This window comes from Hemicordylus capensis, chromosome 4 (genome assembly GCF_027244095.1).
Source record: "Hemicordylus capensis ecotype Gifberg chromosome 4, rHemCap1.1.pri, whole genome shotgun sequence".
Lineage (NCBI taxonomy): Eukaryota > Metazoa > Chordata > Lepidosauria > Squamata > Cordylidae > Hemicordylus > Hemicordylus capensis.
The window spans coordinates 213,985,715-214,008,448 of NC_069660.1; the positions used below are offsets into that span (position 1 = coordinate 213,985,715).

At 46.0% G+C, this 22,734-nt stretch overlaps 1 protein-coding gene across 1 annotated transcript in view; it reads right to left on the minus strand.

Annotated features, from left to right (window-relative positions):
- Positions 1–1,274: 1,274 nt before the first annotated feature.
- Positions 1,275–22,734, minus strand: part of LOC128352877 (large proline-rich protein BAG6-like) — a 51,119-nt gene continuing 29,659 nt past the window's right edge. Inside the window, exons 10-14 of the mRNA XM_053313420.1 lie at positions 3,712–3,753; positions 3,397–3,627; positions 2,860–2,901; positions 2,545–2,775; positions 1,275–1,578 (exon numbers count right to left, since the gene is read on the minus strand). Coding sequence (XP_053169395.1) covers positions 1,403–1,578; positions 2,545–2,775; positions 2,860–2,901; positions 3,397–3,627; positions 3,712–3,753 — 722 coding nt within the window. The 3' untranslated portion in view covers positions 1,275–1,402. The remainder of the gene's footprint in view (positions 1,579–2,544; positions 2,776–2,859; positions 2,902–3,396; positions 3,628–3,711; positions 3,754–22,734) is intronic.

The window sequence follows — 22,734 nt, forward strand, 5'->3', positions numbered from 1 at the left end:
TGTCCTATTTCATAGTCATATCAAATCTAGCATCTGCAGTGACAAGTGTTCCAATTCAGGCTTTCCTTCTCTCTCCTCTTGCAGAAAAATGGCCTGGAGGCTAAAAATATATTCTCATTGCTGATCCTGCATTTGGGAGGGGGCCTGCTACATAGGGTGCCTCGTCATTGTCTTTCCCTGGAGTATCAGCAGGGATGGATTGCCCTGGGTGGAGGTCTGGTGCAGAGCTTCCATGATATAGAGGTCCTCTCCTGTCTCTTTGAGTTCTTTCCCCCAAGTGTGGATTGCCCATACTTGGGAGATTGCTCATAGCAGGGATGGGATGTCCTGGATGGGGACCCGATGCAGAGTTTGCCTCTTTAGGTCCTTTTCTCTGAGTCTCAGCAGAGATAGAAGGCCCTGGGAGAGGGCCTAATACAGGGGTTGCTTCTTTTGGGTTCTTTCCTTGGAAGATCAGCAGGGATGGAACATCCTCGAAGGGGATCTGATATGGAGGTTGCTTCTTTTGGTTCTTTCCTTGGAAGATCAGCAGGGCCGGAAGGCCCTGGGAGGAGGCCGATATGGAGGTTGCCTTTTTTGTTTTCTCCTGGGAGTGTCATGCTCTACAGAGAGCCACCCCCATGGCTTTTCTTCCTGCAAAGGAAATGGGGGGGGCACCTCCTAGCTGCTCCCCCAGGGCCAAATCAGTCACTCAGCTTGACTCTTTGCCTGGATCCAAGCCTCTAGGTGCTGCTTTGGCTCTTGGTGGAAAATATGGGGGCTGGAGAATAATGTTTGGCCTCCTTCCCATTTGGAACACTTGGCCTCGTTTCCATTATTCTTGTCACCCAGCAGCCCTGAGTGGTTCACCTAACCCAGGGCTGCACCACTTGGGCCTTCCAGCTGTTGTTGGGTTACAGCTCCCATAGTCCCCAGCCGCACTAGCCAGTAGTCAGGGTTGATGGGAACTGTAGTCAAACAGCAGCTGGAGGGCTGGTGTTGTGCAGCCCTGCCCTAAATCAAACTTCCCCTTCTGCATCATCACTCCATCCTCTTCCACAAGAGGCAGATCCCTCTTCAGGGCCAAAATCAGGCCTCCTAGCCATACATATTGGGGCAGACAAGCTCTGTATAAGCCTCCTGACAAGGAGCAGTCTATCTTGAGCTACCTCTTGAACTTCTCAGAACATCTCTTGGCCCCAAGTGGACTGGCCATAGAGCCTTTTCTGTGGCTGGGTTTGACCCAAAGACATTTTTACCCAACTCTGCCCAAAGAATATTCAAAGTAAGACAACTTTATTTTCTTTAAAATCAACATTTTAATTTTTAAGCAGTAAATATGCATGTTCTATTGCTGTTTTATCTCCACATCGCATCCAATTAAAACAAAAGTTTAATATTTTTAAAATAAATATGCAGCATTTTATTGCTGGTTTTTGTCTTCCTCTTTTTCCTCCTCAACATCCAGCTCCCTTGGAGGAACTAGGATCCCCATGGTGGCTTCCACCCTTGCCAGTCTGCTCCGCAGTCTCCTGAGCTGTCCCCTCAGTGCCTTGATGTTTTGCACACATTCCTGGCAGCTGCGGAGGTCTCTTTGGCCTTGGAGGAAAGAAAACAAACAGGGTCAAGGGGCCAGTCCTCCACAATACCAGTCCCTGCACTGACTTCTAGTCCCTTTCCATGCCCAGCACAGACTTCTCATCTCTACCTTGAAAACCCTCCATGGCTATGCCCCACCCTGTCCCTCTGCACTGATCCTCCCCCCTCCCCCAACTTGCACCCCGTCAGGTTGGTTTTTGCTCCTCCAGCTTCTGTCTACAGCCACCTGGAGGTCTCCTGCTCTCTAAAACTACTCTTTTTCTTCTCCCTCTCTGACCCTTGGGTCTGGAACTGCCACTCATGTGGGCCCACATCTCTCTCCTATCCTTCCAATGCAACCCACCTCCTCTGTGCAGCTTTTGGCTTAATGCCTCAGCAGAGGCAGCTCCATCAGCTTGAACTGAATGCCCCTTATGCTTTCCTCCTCTTCCTCACTTCTCTCTCCAAAGCCAAACTTTAGACTGTATGCTCCTGGTGGCCGGGAACTTTTGCCCATGTACATTGACGATACTATAAAGAGGACTGTGATAAGCACAATTGTATTTCATCCTCCTTGGTTTCTTGTTTCAGCCCAGTTTGAATTCAAAAGGGCTGATATTAGCATTCATAATATTAGCATTCATGAATTTAGTATTCACATTTTGCTCTTCCTCAAGCAGCTCAGGGAGGTATACATGGTTATTTTTTCCCTCCTAACAACCCTAAAAGTTAAGTTAGACTGCGGGACAAGTGACTAGCCCAAAGTCACCCAGCGAGGTTCATGGCTGGATGAGAATTCCAACCCGCGTCTCCCTGGTCCTACGGAGGTGCAGCTGAAATACATACACATCGTTCCACCACTTGTCCCACCTCAACTTCCCTCTCCTTCCTTTATTGCTTGCCCATCTCTGTTTTTAGACTATAAGTGTTTTAGATTGTAAAACAACAATGAGGATGGAAAAGGGGTGCTGCCTCTGTGAGACTTACGGTCATTCAGCTGATGGTACTGCAAATCCATCAAACTCTGCAAAGTTTCTTTTACATTGCTGAGGTCCAGCTCTAGAGGAGGTGGGGGAGGAGGAGGAGGGGGAGAGGGATGCAGGAGGAAAGAAGACATGGAGGCAGATGGTGGGATGGAGCCAACTTCCACTGAGGCAGAAGATGATGATGAACTGGACCCAGGGGTGCGGAGACATGTAGCAGGGCCTTCAGGAACATCTGCAAGAGAGAAGAAGCAACAGGTGGTCAGCCGCAAACGCTGGCATACTACCACACCCGCCATCACTTGCCCTCACTGCTCACCATGAGAAGCTGTCTGAATTACAGGCATCAGAGTTTGGTCACCTGAAAGACAGAAAATGAAGGAACACTTCATTGACGATACTATAAGGAGGACTGTGATAAGCACAATTGTATTTCATCCTCCTTGGTTTCTTGTTTCAGCCCAGTTTGAATTCAAAAGGGCTGATATTAGCATTCATAATATTAGCATTCATGAATTTAGTATTCACATTTTACTCTTCCTCAAGCAGCTCAGGGAGGTATACATGGTTATTTTTTTCCTCCTAACAACCCTAAAAGTTAAGTTAGACTGCGGGACAAGTGACTAGCCCAAAGTCACCCAGCGAGGTTCATGGCTGGATGAGAATTCCAACCCGCGTCTCCCTGGTCCTACGGAGGTGCAGCTGAAATACATACACATTGTTCCCCCGCTTGTCCCACCTCAACTTCCCTCTCCTTCCTTTATTGCTTGCCCATCTCTGTTTTTAGACTATAAGTGTTTTAGATTGTAAAACAACAATGAGGATGGAAAAGGGGTGCTGCCTCTGTGAGACTTACGGTCATTCAGCTGATGGTACTGCAAATCCATCAAACTCTGCAAAGTTTCTTTTACATTGCTGAGGTCCAGCTCTAGAGGAGGTGGGGAAGGAGGAGGAGGGGGAGAGGGATGCAGGAGGAAAGAAGACATGGAGGCAGATGGTGGGATGGAGCCAACTTCCACTGAGGCAGAAGATGATGATGAACTGGACCCAGGGGTGCGGAGACATGTAGCAGGGCCTTCAGGAACATCTGCAAGAGAGAAGAAGCAACAGGTGGTCAGCCGCAAACGCTGGCATACTACCACACCCGCCATCACTTGCCCTCACTTCTCACCATGAGAAGCTGTCTGAATTACAGGCATCAGAGTTTGGTCACCTGAAAGACAGAAAACGAAGGAACACTTCAGCAAGCACTGACAACCCACCCATAGGCCTCCCCTCCGAAACTTAGATGCAGACTCAAATCAAATATTTCAACATTCAGGAGAAGGAAACAGAGAGTAAAAGAGCCATTTTTAGCCCAGCAGCAACTTCAGGGGTGTGCTGCAAACTACCTTCCTTTCCCCACCGCTGCAGCCGAACTTCACTGCAGATGAGCCTTGTCCTTGCGTGTCCAATTTGCAGGTTGATGGCCCGGAGAGAATGAGGGAACTGCTGGGAAATGCGGCGAACCCTCATTTCTGCAACAAAGAGAGCAAAAGGGAACAAGTGTTGTATGCTCTGACCAGGCTGAGTGCTGGTGTCTTGCAAAAAGGGGCAGTGCTAGTGCTTGGTCCATCATCTGGGCTGAGTATCAAAACTCCAGCTGAACTTTGTGCTGGGTGTCTATGCAAAAGGGTTCTGAGGTGCCACAATACTTACGCCGCTGGACATAGTCATTCTGTAATCTTGTGAGGATTTCTATTTCTTGTGCAAGATCATTGTCAGCAGTGGAAGGCTCTGGTAAGGGCTCTGACACAAAAGCTTCTTCCTTTGGAGTGCCAGTGGGGATGGAAGGACCTGGCACTGAGGTTTCCTCATTGACCTCTTCCACCAGAATGTCATTGGTGATGTGAGGTCCTAGAAGGGATCCTGGCATCAAAGTTTCCTCTTTGAGCGTTTCCTCCAGAATATCAGTGCAAATGAGAGGTCCTGAAAGGGATCCTGGCACTGAGGTTGCCTCGTTGAGCTCTTCTCCCAGAATACCATTGTTGATGTGAGGTCCTGGAAGTGGTCCTGGCACCAAGGTAGCCTCATTGGGCTCTTCCCTCAGAGGGTCCCCCAGAACATGGTGCAACATGGGTCCCCCAGGACACGGGGCAACATGGGCTGGATTTCTGGGATGACCTGAAAGAGAGGAAATAAAGCAGGAATCTGGAAATGAGGATGGCCCATAGCCCTGATAGAAATTGCCTCCCCTTTCTGCCTAGGTTAACCAGCTGGGATGCAGCCTGGGATTGTGGGTGAGGTGGTCCACCCAAGGAAACAAGCAAGGGATGAAGAGTAATACATTGCATAGCACTGGCAAGACAGCCCTCAGCAACTACGCTTCAGAAGGGAGTGCAATGGCCAAGCTCTATCTGCTGAACATACCAATGCAGCTGCCTTCTACCAAGTCATACCCCTGGCTCACTTTGCCCTACTCTGGCTGACAGCCGCTCTTGGGCAGAAGCCTTTCCCTGGCTAGCTAAGATCCTTTAACAGAAGATGAAGAAGACTCCACCCAAGACCTGTGCATGCAAAGCACTTGTTCCACTACTGGACTATGGGCCCTCTTTCCTCATACCTGTGAGGAAAGAGGCTTCTCCTTTGAGCAGAGTGGGAGCTGATGGTTCACATGGACTAAACAATGCATTTGCTCTCTGGCTGAAGCAACAACCCCCAGTTACAGCCTTTTGACCTATGTGCGGGGGTAGGGGTGGGGCTTGAAAATCTGCCTGGATGCCATAAGCAGGAAGCATAGCTATGATCTGAGGAACGCAGGCCCAGCTCCGAGGGGCAGAAAACTGGGATCAGAGAAAGAAAGAGTCTCTTTGGACTGATCTCAGAGCTCATTGGCCAGGAAATGTTGCCCTTGTTTGCAGGTGATCCTCCAATTGTCCAATTACATGGGTCCTAGCTATGGGACTAGGAAACAAGACACCAGCTTTGGAAACAAGACACCAGCATGCTTTAGCTTCCTCTTCTCCAAGGCAGGGGAACAAGGCCCAGAGGATGTCTTGGGGCTGGGTGTGGGCACAGGGTTCTTGCAGGGCTTTTTCAGAATTGCACCACTTCCAAAGGAGAATGACCAACCTGCCTGCCTGCTGCCACAGCCCTTTCCTCATCTCCTCCTAGAAGGGAGGGTCTCCAGATGTTACTTGCCCGGGCCCCCTGGTCTCTTCCAACACTTTTGGCTGCAACAAGTGCCAGCAGCAAACTATAGAGGTGGATAAACCTGCCCTCCTGCCATTCATCCATCAGTTGGGCGTCTGCCTATCTCTCTCCATTGTCAAAGTGAAACAGGTCTCCAAGGAGACACTCCCTGGGGGGTTGAGGAGCCCTGAGAAGAAGCATGCACTCTCGTCATCCACTTACCAGTCTGTGCCCCCTCTTCATCTTCATCCCTGCAGAGATAAGGAGAAACATTCTTAGTAGCGAATCACAGGAAATTGAGGGGTCCCCCCAGTAATCCTTGGGGGTGCTGTGCCATCCCAAACATGCCCTCACCCATAATCCTTCTAGAAGGCCCTGCTAATTTGGGATGATTCAATACTTGGGAGCAGTGAAAGTAATTGCTATTGAAAGTCACTCACTACATTTTGCTCAAATTGTTTTCACTTGGGGATTGACTGGTGACAGGGCGGGGGGCAGACCCACTCTCGTAGTTTATAGATATGAGGCCAGCTTTCCCACCCCTATCCAGAGAAGATTTTCAACTTTTTAAAAAGCCCTCCCCAAAAAGGGGACACTTCAGCTGAAAGAAAATACATGATGTTTTGTTTTGTTTAAAAAATGGAATAAGAGGGTTTAAATTTCTGACAACTCGAATCCCCGCCTGTATGTTCCCCAGACTATGGGAAACACCTATATCGGGCAGCAGCAATATAGGAAGATGCTGAAAGGCATCATCTCACACTGCGTGGGGGATGGCAATGGTAAACCCCTCCTGTATTGTACCAAAGGCAACCACAGGACTCTGTGGTCACCAGGAGTCGACACCGACTCAATGGCACACTTTTACCTGGGTTTGGGCTATGTCTGAACAACCCCCTCCACCCCCATCCCTTTAGCTGGCCACACCAGAGCCAAAAGCATTAAGAGGAGTCAAGAGGGAAAAAAGCAACTCACTTGGGTTCTGCCTCTGGGTGAGACCTATAGGAACATGAAAGAAGAAAAGGTTAGGCATGTTCTTGGAAATAACATGGGGGTTTTGGGGGGCAGCTTTTGAAGTCAGCTTCAACTGGTGGGCAGGATTCCCCCCCCCCCAAACAAAACCCCAAGTGGGCCCACAGGGGCCAGCCAGTAGCTCCTGGGTGCTACAGTTTCACAGGTCTAGGACCTGTAAGCTTAAGAAATACAGTGGAAATCAGCCCAGCAAGTGACCTTCGAGGGCCACCTGCATTTCAAGGAGAAGCTGTGTGGTGTGAATACTGGTGGTGAACTTGTGACCATTGAAGTTCACATAGAGCGCACAATCGCATGTAAAACAATGGAAGGGCATCTTTAAAAACCAAGTCCAGGCAGCCATTAGATTCTGCTTCCCCATCATGCCGGAGACTTACCTACAGTTCACCCATGACCAGCAGCCACCCATCCTGACAGCTAAGATGATAAGCTGATGATAAACGGACAGCCAAAGACAGCCAACTTATCAAAGATGCTGCAGCTTATCTAGAATGCTGCCAGTTGAGCCTCCTGCAGAATCCTTGCAGGTCTCCAAGGGGAACCATGACGGCAGAATTCTGTGGCTGATTGTGAGATCACAAGATCAGTTACTGGCCACGCTGGTTCTGGTTTGAATCCAAACACTGTCTTGGTTGTCAGCTCAAAGTGTCAAAGCACCAGGGAAGAGTCACCCCTGTCCTGCCCTCCCTGCTCCCCCCATGTTTTCCACCTAATCACTTGCTGAAGTCCCTTAGCTAGGAAATCCCTCTACATCACATTTAGCACTAAGGCCTGTCTCTGTTCAGAATACACAAAAACCAATTAACTTGTGGAACTAGGTGTGGTGATGATCCCTGGCTTAGATGGGTTTGAAAGGGGGTTAGAAACATTCATGGAGGAGGAGAGGACCCTCTGTGGCGATTAGTCAGGATGGCTATAGAAAACCTCCAGGTGCACAGGCTGAATCCCAGATGCTAGGGACATGCAATGGGTGTGGCTGTTGCCTTTGCACTCTTTCATGAGTTACAGAGGACTCAGATGTTACAGAGGACTCATGAAGGTTTATTATAAACCTGCACTAGCAGTGGCTGCAGCCCACCCCTATCCACAAGCATCCCCTTCCTTCAGCATTTGCTAATACATACATATTCACCCAGTATGTAGGGTGGAAAGGAGTCGGGGAGGAATATAGGTAGTTGTGGGAGGGCAAGTAAAAAGTCAGCAGGGGGTGGGTTCAGGAGAAAGCCCACCAGCTGAAGCTTTCTCCGCAGTGCTTATATTGCTTTTGTTTTTTTAGGGAGGAAAGATTTTAGCAATGCCCCACTTGCAGCTCCACCCACCATCATTGGCACCGCCCACTTTGGCTCCACCCATCACTTGACCTGCATGCCACTCACCCAATCTCAGGAGTCCCCAATGTCTACAGTGGCTGGCAGTGGCACTAATCTAACTGGCTGACATACTGCGCAATGCCTTGTAATGGAACTTGTGCATAGTTGCGTGAGAGTGCAGTTGTGCAAAACACAAGAATTGCACAAATGCAGTTGCATGGCAGAAGGCCATTAATTCCAATGGCCATTCATCGCACAACTGCATTTGCACAATTGTTGCATTTTGTGCTTATGCAACTGCACACACATTCCATTACAAGGCAGGTGGAATATTGCACAGTATTTCAGCCACTGTAATTATAGACAACTCATCACACATGGTAACTTTTGGCTCTGGGTGTGAATGCATTAAAGTACATCTAGACAGCAAAACAGTGCTCAGATGGGTATCACGGTGTGGCTAAAGATACACATCGGCATAACTGATGGCCATGGAAGGCTTTGTACACACCTCTCTTTCTTTCTGGATCATGGCCATCGACTTTTAAGGGATGTGCCATTCCTCACCCTCATTCATAGTGAAATGTAAATGTCCATGAGTTCCTGTGAGCAATGACATGACTTTTAAAAGGTAGGCAGCACAATCCCATGCATGTTTATTTAGAAGTATGTCCAGAGTTGTAGGGAGTCCCCCAGTGGCCTGGGGACAAAGTTCTTTTGGGGGGTCCCCGTGCCAGCACCAAAGCCACACCCCCTATTTTCCAGCCTCGCCACTGCACTTCCCCATCTAAATTTATATGTGGCTGTGGTGGTGGGTGGGCGGGCTTCTCAGTGGTCTGGCTTCTCTCCCCGCTAGCGCTGTGTGGGTTGAACTGTGATGCAGGGGGAGGGGGCTGCTTTCGTGCCCATTTGTCGGCATCTGCTTGGCCCCCGCCGGGGGCTGACCCCTGTGCATTTTGGCCAAAGCAGACCCCTGGGTGGGGGCATGCTCCTCCCATGGATTGGTGGGGAGTGCTTCTCTTCTTCCATCACTATCCCTACAGATGTGCCTTGCTCTGGGCTCTTCCTAGTTCTCAGCGCTGCCGCTCAGTTATGGAAGGAAAAGGGGGGAATGTAACACGCACACCCATTTTAGCTGTCCTGTCTAACCACCCCATACCAAGCAGCTGAGTGTCTGTTCTGTCGTCCTTTCGTATTTCCCTCCCAGCCCCACTTGCTGCAGGTAAGAAATGCCTGGCTTGGCTATTCCAGGACAGCTCAGCCTGGCTGGGAAAGCAAAGCAAGTATCGCTGTCTCTCTCCCAGGCAGCCAGAGATGCCCAGAGAGCAGGAGCTGCGTTTACACACACGGCAGGCTGCTGGTGTCCCGGGGAAGGAGAGCCAGCCGGGGGAGGCGAGGTGAGTGGCAGGGTGCATGGTGAGGGACACTTACCGAGGCAGTGTCCAGATGGCACGGCATACAACACTCTCCCTACTCAATGGGGAGGCCCGTGTGCCGGCCACGGAGGGGGAAGGGGAGCCTGCTGCCACCACTACCAACAACATCAAGGGGAAATAGGAAATGGCAGTGTAGGGATGCACGGGAGCAGGGTGGTGGGGCCCTTGTGGGCCCCTTGACTCTCCGGGCCCAGGGACATTTGCACCCCCTCATCCAATGGACGCTATGCCCATAAGTATGTCCCACTGTGCTCAGTGGGGTTTATTCCCAGAAAAGTGAACTTGGATTCCAGATTCAGGCATTTAATTGTAACGTAGTACGTTAATTGTAATTTGTCATCTCTTTGTACAGTTTATTGTATACATTTCTCTGGAATTGTAATATAAGAGTTGCAAAAAATCCTGATTGGATATGGGGAAAGGGAGGTGGAAGCTATTTAAAATCCCTCTACCAACTTTCGACTAGAAACAGTGACTCACTCACATGCTGCGTTCCAACCAATTTCACCTCCGAATATGGTGGGACCTGAAAGAGGGCCTCCTCACAGGATAGCAATGGTAGAGCGGACTGGTGCCGAGTAAGGTGGCCCTTTGCCTTCAAGAGGCAAAGTAGGTCACAGGAGGCTCAGGATGAGACTGGATTGCAGGTTAGGGCTGGAGCCAGAGTTGGAGGCAGGAGAGGCCAGAGGAAGCTGCAGGCTGGAAATCAGAGCTCAAAGCAGGAGATGGGGCTCGGAGGCTGAAGCAAGGGCCGAGACGGAAAGCAGAAGCAGAGGGCTGGAGCAAAAACCTGGAGCTGGGTCTGCAATGAACTCCCAGTTCCGAGCTGTTGCATAGGTGAAAACGAGGCTGAGGCTGAAGCATGAATATCGTGGCGGCAACCCAACCCTTCCTAATTCTAGCTCAGTCCTAATCTAGGGCATGCACCAGAGCTTGTTTCCTCCTTCCAAGTAGGCCCACTGGAAAGGAACCCCTGGGCAACCAGGCGACCCCTTCACTGCTATTTCTGGAGTGCTATTCTAATTTGTTGTCATAACTGTTCCTGGAGCCCTAGGCATGATGGAGGAGAGTCCAGAGCTGGAGCAGGGGTCTAGATTTGACTGCTGGGTCACCCAAGACCCCACACTCCTCAGAAAGAATGTCTGCAAAAGGGCCAAGCTCCAGCTTGGTAGTAACCATAGGATCCTCAGTGCTGAAAAGGAGAAGACCACGTCATGGTCCAAGAGCAAGTATGGCTGGATCCTGACAGTAAGTACTCTGGGCTCAAATGAGGACTGATAACTTTGGAAGGGAATCGTATTGTCTGAGCAGCACAGAAGGCAGCTAGTTATTTCAAAACCAATAAGGGATAAGAGTCAGTACTCCATGGGGGGGGTGTGAGCTATGTATTAAAGATATGCATCAAGCATGCTTTCCCTCCTACCACTGCTTGTTTCTTAATCTTCCTTTCTCACATATCTATTAGGCATGTGCAAACAGGTTCGATGTCGAATAGGTTCAACATCGAACCTGTTCAGTTCAAGAATCAGATATCAAACCGGACCCTCCCCCCCCCCGATTCAGTTTGCTACCGGACCCCCTGGCCATTTTGGGTGGGGTGGGGTTCGTGACTACAAAAATAACCATGACCCAGCCACGTAAAGGCCCATTTCGCATGGGCAACAGAGGACAGGCCGGAAACAGGCTGAAGACCGCCCGAACCGGGTGATTTGTACATAAATGGAGGCTGACATGGGGGAGGGGAAACTTCTGGAGACACCCCCCACCCCATGGCTGAATCTAAGCCCCTGGACTGGCTGGCAGTAAGTAAAATCTAATTTTTTAAAGTTTTTTAAAAATTTAATCTCACGAACCCTCGCAAACTGAACCAAACCAGGGAGGGTGTTCGGGGGTGGGGTGGGGTGGGGTGGTGTCATTGCTATATCCTTCCTGACTATGAAAGCAACACCATTCCTTCTTTGGTTTTCGTCCCCTGAGTAGTAAACAGTATGATTTTCTGACTGAAAGTGTCCCATTCCAGTCCATTTTAATTCACTGATGCCCAAAATGTCAATCTGTAGTCAATTCATTTCAATTTTCACTGTGTTGGGCTTTCCCATATTCATGCTTCTTCCGTTCCACGTTCCCACTGTAATTCTGTCTTTGCAGCTTCGGATTTTATTTTCCCACACGGTAACATCAACTGCTAGATGTCCAAAAGGCTTTAGTCTAACCGCATCACAAACACCATCGATACTCTGAGAGATCCTCAGCTCTACCTCAGTAGTATGTTGTGTGCCATCCGACCTGAGGGGCCCATCATCTGGCACTACATCAACTATCATTCCATTTTGTCTATCCATGTGGTTTTCTTGGTAAAATTCAGAAGTGGTTTACCATTGCCTTCTCATGCGCAATATGAAATGATGCCTTTGTTGTTGTCACTGAAGTGATTGCCCACCTCCAGCACCTTCCTATATTGCTGCTGCCCCTATTGGGAGTATATCTCCTGGCATACTTTGCTCATAACCTCCCAGGAGGTTACTACTACTACTACTACTACTTATTATTATTATTATTATTATTATTATTATTATTATTATTAAAACTTTTATACCACCCTTCCAAAAGGCTCAGGGCGGTTTACATTAAAACACCTTAAAATCAGTTAATAATTAAAATAAAAATTATAAAACATAACAATAATTAACAATTAAAAACATCATAAAACTACAATTAAACAATCAAACAATTTAAAAACAAATTTTTAAAAAGCTGAGAAAGCCTGGCTGAAGAGATGTGTTTTCAGGTGTTTTCTGAAAATTGCAAGAGATGGGAAGGATCGTATCTCAGCAGGGAGTGCATTCCACAATCTCGGGGCAGCAGCTGAAAAGGCCCGTCTCTGTGTAGCCACCAAACGAGTTGGTGGCAACTGGAGACAGACCTCCTCAAGTGACCTCAGCGGCCGGTGGGGCTCATACCGAAGAAGACGCTCTCTTAGATACCCGGGGCCTAAGCCGTTTAGGGCTTTATAAGTAATAACTAGCACTTTGTATTTTGCCCGGAAACCTACTGGCAGCCAGTGTAACTCCATCAACAAAGGAGTAATGTGGTCTCTCCGAGATGACCAGAGACCAACCTGGCTGCCGCATTCTGGACCAACTGAAGTTTCCGGACTACGTACAAAGGAAGCCCCAAGTAGAGCGCATTACAGGAGTCCAGTCTGGAGGTTACCAACAAATGTACCACTGTTTTGTGGTACTTATTTATTGTGTTGTATTTTTGTCTGGTCAATGACTGAAATAAAAATTCTATTTGTCTGGTCAATAACTGAAATAAAGATTCCATTCAAATTCCACTCTTTAGCAGATAAACTAGAGCAGGGATTCCCAGCCTTGGGGCCCCAGATGTTGTTCAACTACAACTCCATCATCCCCAGCCACAAGGGCTTCTGCCATCTCTGGATCCTATCTGAGGACCCAAAGTTAGGAACCCCAGTACAAGGGTGACCAAGGTGCATATGGCTTTTGCACCTTTAACAGTTCTGCAGAAGAGGGAATTTAGGAGGTGCGACATTTATTTTTTCTACATGACATTTTTACCTGCCACAATAGTGCCCTCTTCTACACAATGCTAACGGTATTTGTTTGTTGGTTTGTTGGTTTGTTTGATAGGTATGGCAATCCTATCATGCTTTGCATCCAGTCACTGTAAGAATATAAGAACTGCCATGCTGGATCAGGCCAACAGTCTGTGGAACCCCACCCCTTTTCTCACAAAAAGACACAAAACCAGCGTCACCTTTTTTCATATCTCTGTCCCCCAGTTGTTAATAATCAGCACCTGGTAGTCAGAAGCACACTGTCTCTGACTGTCATGGCTAGTAGCCACCAAAAGTTCTGTCCTCCATATCTTGTCCTTTTATAAAGCCATTTGTCTTAGCAGCCATCATGTCATTCCAACAGTGAAGTAATCTTTCACTGTAAGTAATTCAGTATCTTTGATAGGAGCATTATACAGATACATCCCCAAATTCATCCACGTGTGTGTGTGCTGAATTAATAAGCGGAAACATTTGTGGACATGTACTCAGTTTAACAAACAAAAAAAATGTCAAAAGCAGAAGAAAAAAACACAACCTGTATATTAGGAAGTGACGGAAGTGAATTCAACAATCTTGTGAGTTCTTGAATTTTAAAAACTGCTTTTAAAAAGAAGCACTGAATCCTCTCTGGCATTATAGTGCCAGAGTTTGTAGTGCCAATACAAACTTTGAATTTCTGAATCTTGTCTGTGCATAGATGACACTGTTAAAGCAAGACCAGGAAAAGAAGAGTTGTTTCCAGAAAAGCACAAAGGATCTAGCTCTGCAGTGCTGCATGATGCTGATACAGGCAGAGACACTCAGTGGCATTTTGCCTAGATGCAGAGGTCTGTGAGATTGGTGTCAAAAGAAGCAGTAAGGAGAAGGGATCAATATACAGCACATAATAATTTAATGACCCTGCCTCTTCAGACCAACTTTATTTTGCAGGGCTGCAACCAGCTGTTTCTGCACCTTGGGCAGATATTCAGAATTATACACGGCAAAGCATTCATTTAATTTCAATTCAATTCAATTCAATGTTTGTTCATTTGTTTGTTTGTTTGCTGTTTTGCTGTGACTAGAAACTGCTCAAGGAACAGGGAGAAATTTTTAAAAGTCTGGACAGGCAAGATTTTTACCTTATCGTTGATTATGTACAGAGTGCATTTCCTTCGACACTAAGTGATAGCCTGAGGCACACATCTGAGATTAGCTGATAGGCCTTCCACTTCAGCCTAAGTGGCTTCTGGGTGGGCTTTTGATACATTTGGGATCATTATTGGACCAATGATACATTACGTAGTAATAATAATAATATAATGCCCCACCTCCAAACTAGTGTTGTGCTAGCATAATACTGTTGCATTAGTGAAAAGCCATAGCACAATGCCATTTCACAAAGAAAGGGATGTCTGTTTCAGACTTGCACTAGAGAAGACCTTGCAGCAAAACCTTGTTTGTATCCTGGAGAAGGTCCTCCACTAGCTGTTGCACAATGTCATGCACCACAACTTCATACAACTTCATACATGGAGGAGAGGTCTATGGATGGCTACTAGTCGGAGGGCTGTAGGCCACCTCCAGCCTTGGGGGCGGGGTGCATCTGAATACCAGTTGCAGGGGAGTAACAGCAGGAGAGAGGGCATGCCCTCAACTCCTGCCTGTGGCTTCTAGCAGCATCTGGTGGGCCACTGTGCGAAATGGAATGCTGGACTAGATGGGCCTCGGGCCTGATCCAGCAGGGCTGTTCTTCTGTTCTTATGTTCTAACTGCATGAGCTTCTTAAGTGGATATAACTTTTCTCGTGTTAGTGCAACTGTAGTCTGGATGTCAGTCGTTATCCTTGTAAGCACAGAATTTGTATCAGACTTGTTTGCCCCTGAAATGATGCTTGAATGATACCTGAGCACTGAAACTGCAGATAATTTTGGCCAATTTTTCGGTTAACCAGCCAAGGTAGAGGGATTATATGGGTAGTAAAAGACCCTGCTCAACCCAGACTAACTCAGTAGCAATGAGCGAATTTATTTGTCATCCCCCAAGTTGCTTCTTCTTCCTCCAGATGGTTTACAATTAATCGAGACTGTTCATCCTGAGCTCCTTATCTGCAACCAAATAATGTGTAATTTGAAAGTAACCCATTTATTTGTTTGTTTGTTTGTTTGTTTGTTTGTTTGTTTGTTATGTATATAGTGACTGACTCTAGGCAGTTCACAAACCATAAACACAATAAAACAAACTATTAAAACAACCATGAGTAAAACAATTTAAAACATTCAAGGATTACTAAAAGCCAGGCTAAAAAAAAGTGTCTTAAGGGCTCTTTAAAAGCCTGACAAAGATGTTATGCCACAGATATCTATAGGGAGCGCATTCCATGAAGCATTCCATAGCCCAGGAGCAATTACAGAGAAGGCATGCTCCTGAGTCACCGCCAGACGAGCTGGCGGCATCCGGAGATGGACCTCTCTTGACGAAGACCTTAATGCACAGTGGGGATCATGCAGGAGAAGGTGCTCTCCCAGGTAACCTGGTCCTAAACCATTTAGGGCTTTAAAGGTAATAACCAGCACTTTGTATTTTGCTCGGAAACCTATGGCAGCCAATGCAATTGTTTTAAAACAGGCATAATGTGGTCTCTCCAAGAAACCCCGGAGACCAATCAAGCAGCTGCATGACCAACTGAAGCTTCCAAACTACACACAAAGGCAGCCCTACATAGAGCACGTTGCAGTAGTCATAGTCAAACCTAGAGATTGCCAAAGAGTGCGCCACAGTTCTGAGATCATTTTCTTCAAGGAACGGACGCAGCTGTTGTATCAACTAAAGTGGATAAAAGGTGCTCCTGGCCATAGTTTCAACCTGAGCAATGGGTCCAGAAACACTCCCAAACTATGTATCTGATCCTTTGTGGGGAGTGCAGCCCCATCCAGAACAGGAAGATCTATCACATCCCTTGAAGTATCACTCCTTATCATGAGTACTTATTTGGATTAAACTGATGAAAACTGAATAAACTTATTAACATATATTATAAACTTATAAATTAAATTGATATAAAAAGCAATTTTTTTTCACACCTTCAAGAAAAGAAAATTTAGTTTACTGTTTCCAAGACTGGAACTTCATCTCCCCTGTTAACAAAGAGGCACCTTTCAAAGTAGTGATTCTCTTACATTTAGCAGGGGGAGAGCAACTGGCCCTATCCAACCCCAGTACAGCATCCCTCCAGTGGCTGTTGTTGGTGTCTATTTTATATTTCTTTTTATATTGTGAGCCTTTTGGTATAGGGAATTGTCTTATTTATTTATTATATATATTTCTATTAAACTGCTTTGCCAACTTTTTTTTTTTTTTTTTTTGAAAAGCAGTATATCATCATCATCATCATTTCTGGACTTCATATCATGAAACCCTTGCCCTGAGCAACAACATGGAAAAATGCTTCTGATATTGTTCAGTTTGAAAGGACTGTACCACTTCAGAATGCATGTAGGGGATCACTTGTTTGAAAGTGTTCCCATGCTATAAAACATGCAAATTCATGAAGGTAATTGAAGTTTGGCCTTGTTTTCCTTTACTTACTTGGCAGAAATAAGGCTAAAGGATAGATATACAGGTATATGCTTTATTTCAATCTTTGATCAGCATAAAGTACAAGCGATTTAGATACAGTTTTAATGTGTTAACATTCGACAACTATTTAAAAGTTGTAATAAGACTTCTAACACTGAAGCATAGAGTATTAAAATATTTGAAATACTAAACAGCTTAAACGATGGCAGTAACCAATCCCTTAACTAACCCCAAATAATGTACTATACAGGAGGCCCTCTTTATTAGTGGGGGTTTCGTTCCTTCCTATTTCCATGGATAATGAAACCGCGAATAAAGAGACCGTAACCCTATGGGGATTGCGGGGGGGGGGCAGGCGGGAGGGTTAGGTTCCCAAGCACATTGAAATGTGCTAGAAATCACAAGAAAAAGCAGGGGGGAGCAGAAAAAAGCACAGTAACTTGCTCTTGAGTTCTCCAGTAATGTTCCCAAAACTTCCATATCCTCAGATTTTTGTTCTTTTTTTAGGGTTGGGGTTTTGTTTTCTTTTGTTTTGTTGCATCATTATTTACATTTATAGACTAATCTGTCCATATTCCCAGAGACTGGGGTTAGAGATAATTACGGTATACCCATCTATAATAAGGGCAAGAAGGGAGATCCTGCTAATTATCATCCATTAGCCTGTTGAGTACAGTTAGTATTCCAGTCACCTATACTGGAAGATATGAGATTGGCTGGAGCAAGAAAATCTTTTGGCAGAGGAACAGGCAGGTTTTAGGGAAGGATGCTCTACCATTGATCAGGGTTTAGTCTTACAGCACCTAATCAAGAAATATTCCACTCGGACTAATGTTTCTCTTTATGCTGTGTTTGTAGACTTTAAATCAGCATTCAGTTCCATCCCTAGAGCCAAATTGAAGCCACTTCGATTGATCAGTGTTTGTTAATTAATTAATTAATTATCATATTTATATACTGCTTGAAATATGCATCTCTGGGTGCTGTACACAATCCAAATTACAATATAAAAATAAAAACAATTAAAATACTTTCACAGAATAAAAACAATTAACAACAATTCACAGAGTGAAACAATTAAAATAATCTCACAGGATAAAAACAATTAAAATTACTTGTAATTAGAAGCCGGAGAACACAGGTGTATCTTAAGGGTCTTTCTAAAATCAATCAGAGATGGAGAAGCTCTTATTTTGGCAGGGAGTGCATTCCAAAGCCCCGGCCCTGAGTTGCTCCCAGACGAGTTGGTGGCAACCGTAACCAGACCTCCCCAGTTGAGCTTAATAGGTGGCAGGGTTCATAACAAAGAAAGGTTAAATATCCTGGACCTAAGCCATTCAGGGTTTTATAGGTAATGACCAGCACTTTGTATTTCACTCAGAAACATATCGGCAGCCAGTGCAGTTCTTTCAGCATGGTGTTATATGGTCCTTTGTGGTTGTCCCAGAGAACAACATTCTGTACCACATTCTGTACCAGTTTTAGTTTCCAAACTATGTATATAGGCAGCCCCACACAAAGTTCATTACAGTAGTCAAGCCTGGAGGTCACCAGCATATGTACAACCGTTTTAAGGTCATTTACCTCCAGAAATGGGCATAGCTGACATATTAGCCGAAGCTGATAAAAAGCACTGCCACAACCTGAGAAACCAGAGAGATTTGGATCCAGGAGCACTTCCAAATTATGTACTTGATCATTTAGGGGGAGAGTAACCCTTTCAAGAACAAACAGATCTAAACCATCTCCCGGGTCTTGACTCCCCACCTTCAAAACCTCCGTCTTATTTGGATTCAGCTTCAGTTTGTTATCCCTCGTTCAGTTTGTTATCCCTCACCCATTCCTATTTGCTCATTACATTAGGACATGTCCCTGCGAGTTAGGTGTAACACCCAGGGTCATTTATTGAATGCAGTCCCCACTCGAAAAGGTGTTAAACAAGGCTGCATTCTTTCCCCCTTTTATTTTACATTTATATTAATTCCCTATAGGGTATTTAAATAAATTGGATTTCCATCCTCCTAAGTTGGCAGATAGACATATTCCTGGGCTGCTATGATGCAGCAATAGTCTCAAGGACTCCTATAGGGCTTGTGAGAGCCATGGGGGCCCTTGCCTGCTATGGTGAGGAAGACCATCTGGAGATCAATTATTTTAAAAAACTACAGTAATGGTGTTTGCCAAGAGACTTAGGATACATACCTGGCATATAAACAGGATAAAAATTAGCAAGTTGAATATTTTAAACTAGCTGATGATGGGATGAGATCGTCACCAGGGGCCTTGCCCAGTCTTAACTACAGGATCAGGTCCTTAATCTCAGTAGGTGACACTGGTGGCCAAGCAGGTAAACCCCCACCCCCACCCCAGGGGTTCTCTACTGGGATGGGATCAGTGCTCTTTAACATGTTCATAAATGATCTAGAAGTTGGGGTAATGATCAAAGTGGTCAAATTTGGCAGATGACACTAAACTATTTAGGGTAGTGAAATCCACAATAGATTGTGAACAGCTCCAAAACGATCTCTCCAAACTAGTTCAGTGGGCAAGAAAATTGCAAATGTAGTTCATTGTAAGCAAGTGTATCAAGCAAGCAAGCAAGCAATCTTTATTACAGTTATAGACCAGCATAATGTATAAGGGTGATTACATGTTAAAAGTGAGAGTATATAAAAAGTGATTGCATATAGAACGGTACATATTAATACTAAAAATACTAAAAGTAGTAGATAATACACTAGAAGCATGAGGGCATAAAACCCGAAAAGTAATGAGTCATAAAAATGCATAAAAGGTGGGGGGGGGGGCATAAAAATGGATGTAAACAAATTAAAAGACATGAGAAGACAGAAATACATAAAAACCTGAGTAATGAAACTGGATAACAGCCAGACTAAAGGCTATAAGGAGCAGTAAAAAAAAGGGAGGAGCGTAAGGCTTTCTATTGAATCAGTACTGAGTGAGCAATTGTAGAGCCCACCCTGAGTCACCCAGGGTCAGACTAAGGCTGATCAGACTCACTGCCTACCATCCGCCAATGAATGCTGATCACAGCCACACAGTACCTGGCGATGCTATATGTGATGGCAGGCTTAGAGTAAGAGAGCAGCAAGGAGCTGTAGAATTGGCTCAAATGACTTGGATACTTGCTTAGCAATGGAAGGATGAGGGAGGCGCGAATGTCTCTATAGAACAAACAGTAGAGGAGAACATGCTCAGTAATTTCAATCTGCCCTGAGTCACAAGGGCATAGTCGCTCTGCAAATGGAATCCTTCTGTAATGGCCTTCTAGCACTGCTGAAGGGAGGCCATGACAGCGAGCCAAAGTGAACGCCCTTCTGTGCTTTGAAACCTCCAGTTGGGTGAGGTATGCTGCTGGAGAGGCAGAATATCTAAGCCCATCACTGATATGAAAAATTGAGACCTGCTGAGATAGATTTGGCATGCGATATCTAATGCGCAGCTTGATAATTGCTTTCGCCTGGTCGTAACCCATACTGAGCAAGGTCAAGGTGGAAAGACCCAAGGTAGCTAATTTTTGTCTCAGTTGGCCGAATCCAGCTAGGTTGGTAATCATGACATAGGGGTTGGGGGGGGGGCAAAACCAATTGGCAAAAGGACAGTCTGAGCCAATAACAGAGGATGCCCATCCACACCCTAGCCTCCAGTTTGATCAGGACTGTCTCCAGAAGTAAGCAAGTGTAAACTGATGCATATTGGGGCAAAACAAACGAACAAACAAAACAAAAATCTGATCTTCACTTATACACTAATGTGGTCTGAGCTGTCAGTGACTGACCAAGAGGGTTCTTTGGGACTGACCAAGAGGGTTCTTTGGGTCGACTCAGAGCGCAGCTGCTGTGAAAAACACCAGTTCCATGCTAGGGATCATTAGAAAGGGGACTGAAAATAAGAATACTACTATTATAATGCCCTTATACAAATCTATGGTGCAGCCACATTCAAGGTACTGCCTACAGTTCTGGTCACCATATCTTAAGAAGTATATTGTAGAACTGGAAAAGGTGCAGAAGAGGGCAACCAAGATGATCAGGGGCCTGGAGAACCTTCCTTATGAAGGTTCATGGAGGACAGGTCTAGCAATGGCTATTAGTTGGTGGCTATAGGCCACTTCCATCATCAGAGGCAAGGAGCCAGTTGCACGGGAGCAACAGCAAGAGAGTGGGAATGCCCTCATCTCTTGCCTCTGGGCTTCTCAGAGGCATCTGGTGGGCCTCTGTGGTAGATAGGATTCTGGACTAGATAGGCCTTGGGCCTGATCCAGCAGGGCTTTTCTTATGTTCTTATATACTGATTTTCCCAATCAAATCAGTTTTCATTCACTCTTATTTTCATGTATTACTTAGAGAGATGTATGGTGGTTATTCATTTTAAAATATTGTTTATTGTGGTCCCTCCCCCGCCCCGCAAAAGAAGGGCAATTTTGGAATTTGCTTGCTCTTTCTCTTTCACTTCTGCTACTCTGTCCCTTTCAGCTCAGTAGAGCTTTCAAGAGGTGGCTATGAAATAAGAACATGCATGCATGTTGTAGTCTAATTTCCAGCAGAGTGTTTTATAGGGAAAACAGGGTCAACCTCAAACTAATTGCAATAAAAATGAAGGGGGGGGGGATTCTGCTTAGGAAGGTAACCCAAGAAACATAGTCAAAGTCTACCAAAGTGGGGCATTTTTTGGGGGGGGGATGCTTTCTTTGGGCCACCAGCTGGTTTTTACTCAAATGATATTAACTAAGAAAAATGCACATATCTGGTCCTCTATTGCTCCAATTAGTTTAAAGTTTACTTGCCTAGCCTAAAACCTACCTCAGATTAAAGGTTAAAAATAGTTATTGATTGTATCACTCAGCTGAGATGCTATCTCATATAGCTTACACTAGGAATATGCAGAAATATCCAGTACATGTTTAAACGAACAAGGAACTGGTGCCACACACCCCAAAATAACTCTTGGGCCACCTCAAACCACACCTACAACCAAAAGACTCTTTCCTACAAGTAGTAGCATAGTGTCTGATGCAATGATTTGTTTCTGCACAGGATATTGTCAAACACACTGCCCCCACCTCTGGCCGGAAGTGCTCAGTATATGTTCAATAGAATAAGGAAGTGATGCTGCACACCCCCAAATAAGCCTTGGATCACTTCAAATCACACCCCACCCCCATGACCAAAAGACTCTCCCCTACAAGATGTAGTAGCATAGTGCCTGACATTTCTTTCTGCACTGGACATTGCCAAGCATGCTGCCCACCCCTTCCAGCCAGAAATGCCTAGTATATGTTAAATGAACGAGAAACTGATGTCCCACTGTGAGTGAGAGAGTTGGCAGGAGGCGAGGGGATGTCATCCCACTCAGGGACCCATTGCTCTCCAACTGGGTTAGCACTCATCAATTTCCAACTCCCATCAACTTAGCATCTCCTCTCTGCTCCAGCAAAATTAATTCTACTTGATTGATGCCATCCCTGGCACTGCAATGGGGAGCACGATTTTTGGAAGGGGGCTTCAGCTCCCAACTTCCTCTGATGAAAAATAGAAGCATAAATGAGAAGCTCCTTCAACCAAGGAACAAAAGGAGTGCCTAGGAGCCACTTGTTGAACCCTTCCCATCTCCATCTCTTTTTGTTCATATCAGTCACACAGATATCCCCTCTGCCTCCCCAAGTGGTCAAGCAGCATCTCATGGCATTGTTTCCACAGGGAGTAGAACTAGCCACCGTTGCATGAGTGGCCAGGACAGGCCGCCAGGTCTCCCTACTGGCATCTGTCAGTGGAGTGTGGGGCTGCTGGCCCACGTCTTCCTGGCCATGGCATACCGTACTGTAGCTTGAAAAGGTGGGAGTGTTGGTGTTGGGGCAGGTGTAGGTGGGCATGGCAGGTATGGGTGTTGTGGTGTGTTGCCAGGCAAAGTGCAGCTGAAGGCATTCTGACTACATAGCCATGGAGTGTGAGTGGGAGGCTAGAGTATCAATGGGAGTGGTCCAGTCTGGGTGCAGGCACCTATGGGCAACGTTCACATAGCCAGGATCGACACGGAACGTGGGTTCTCACAACCAAGGGATCATAGTCAGGGTGTCTGGCCAG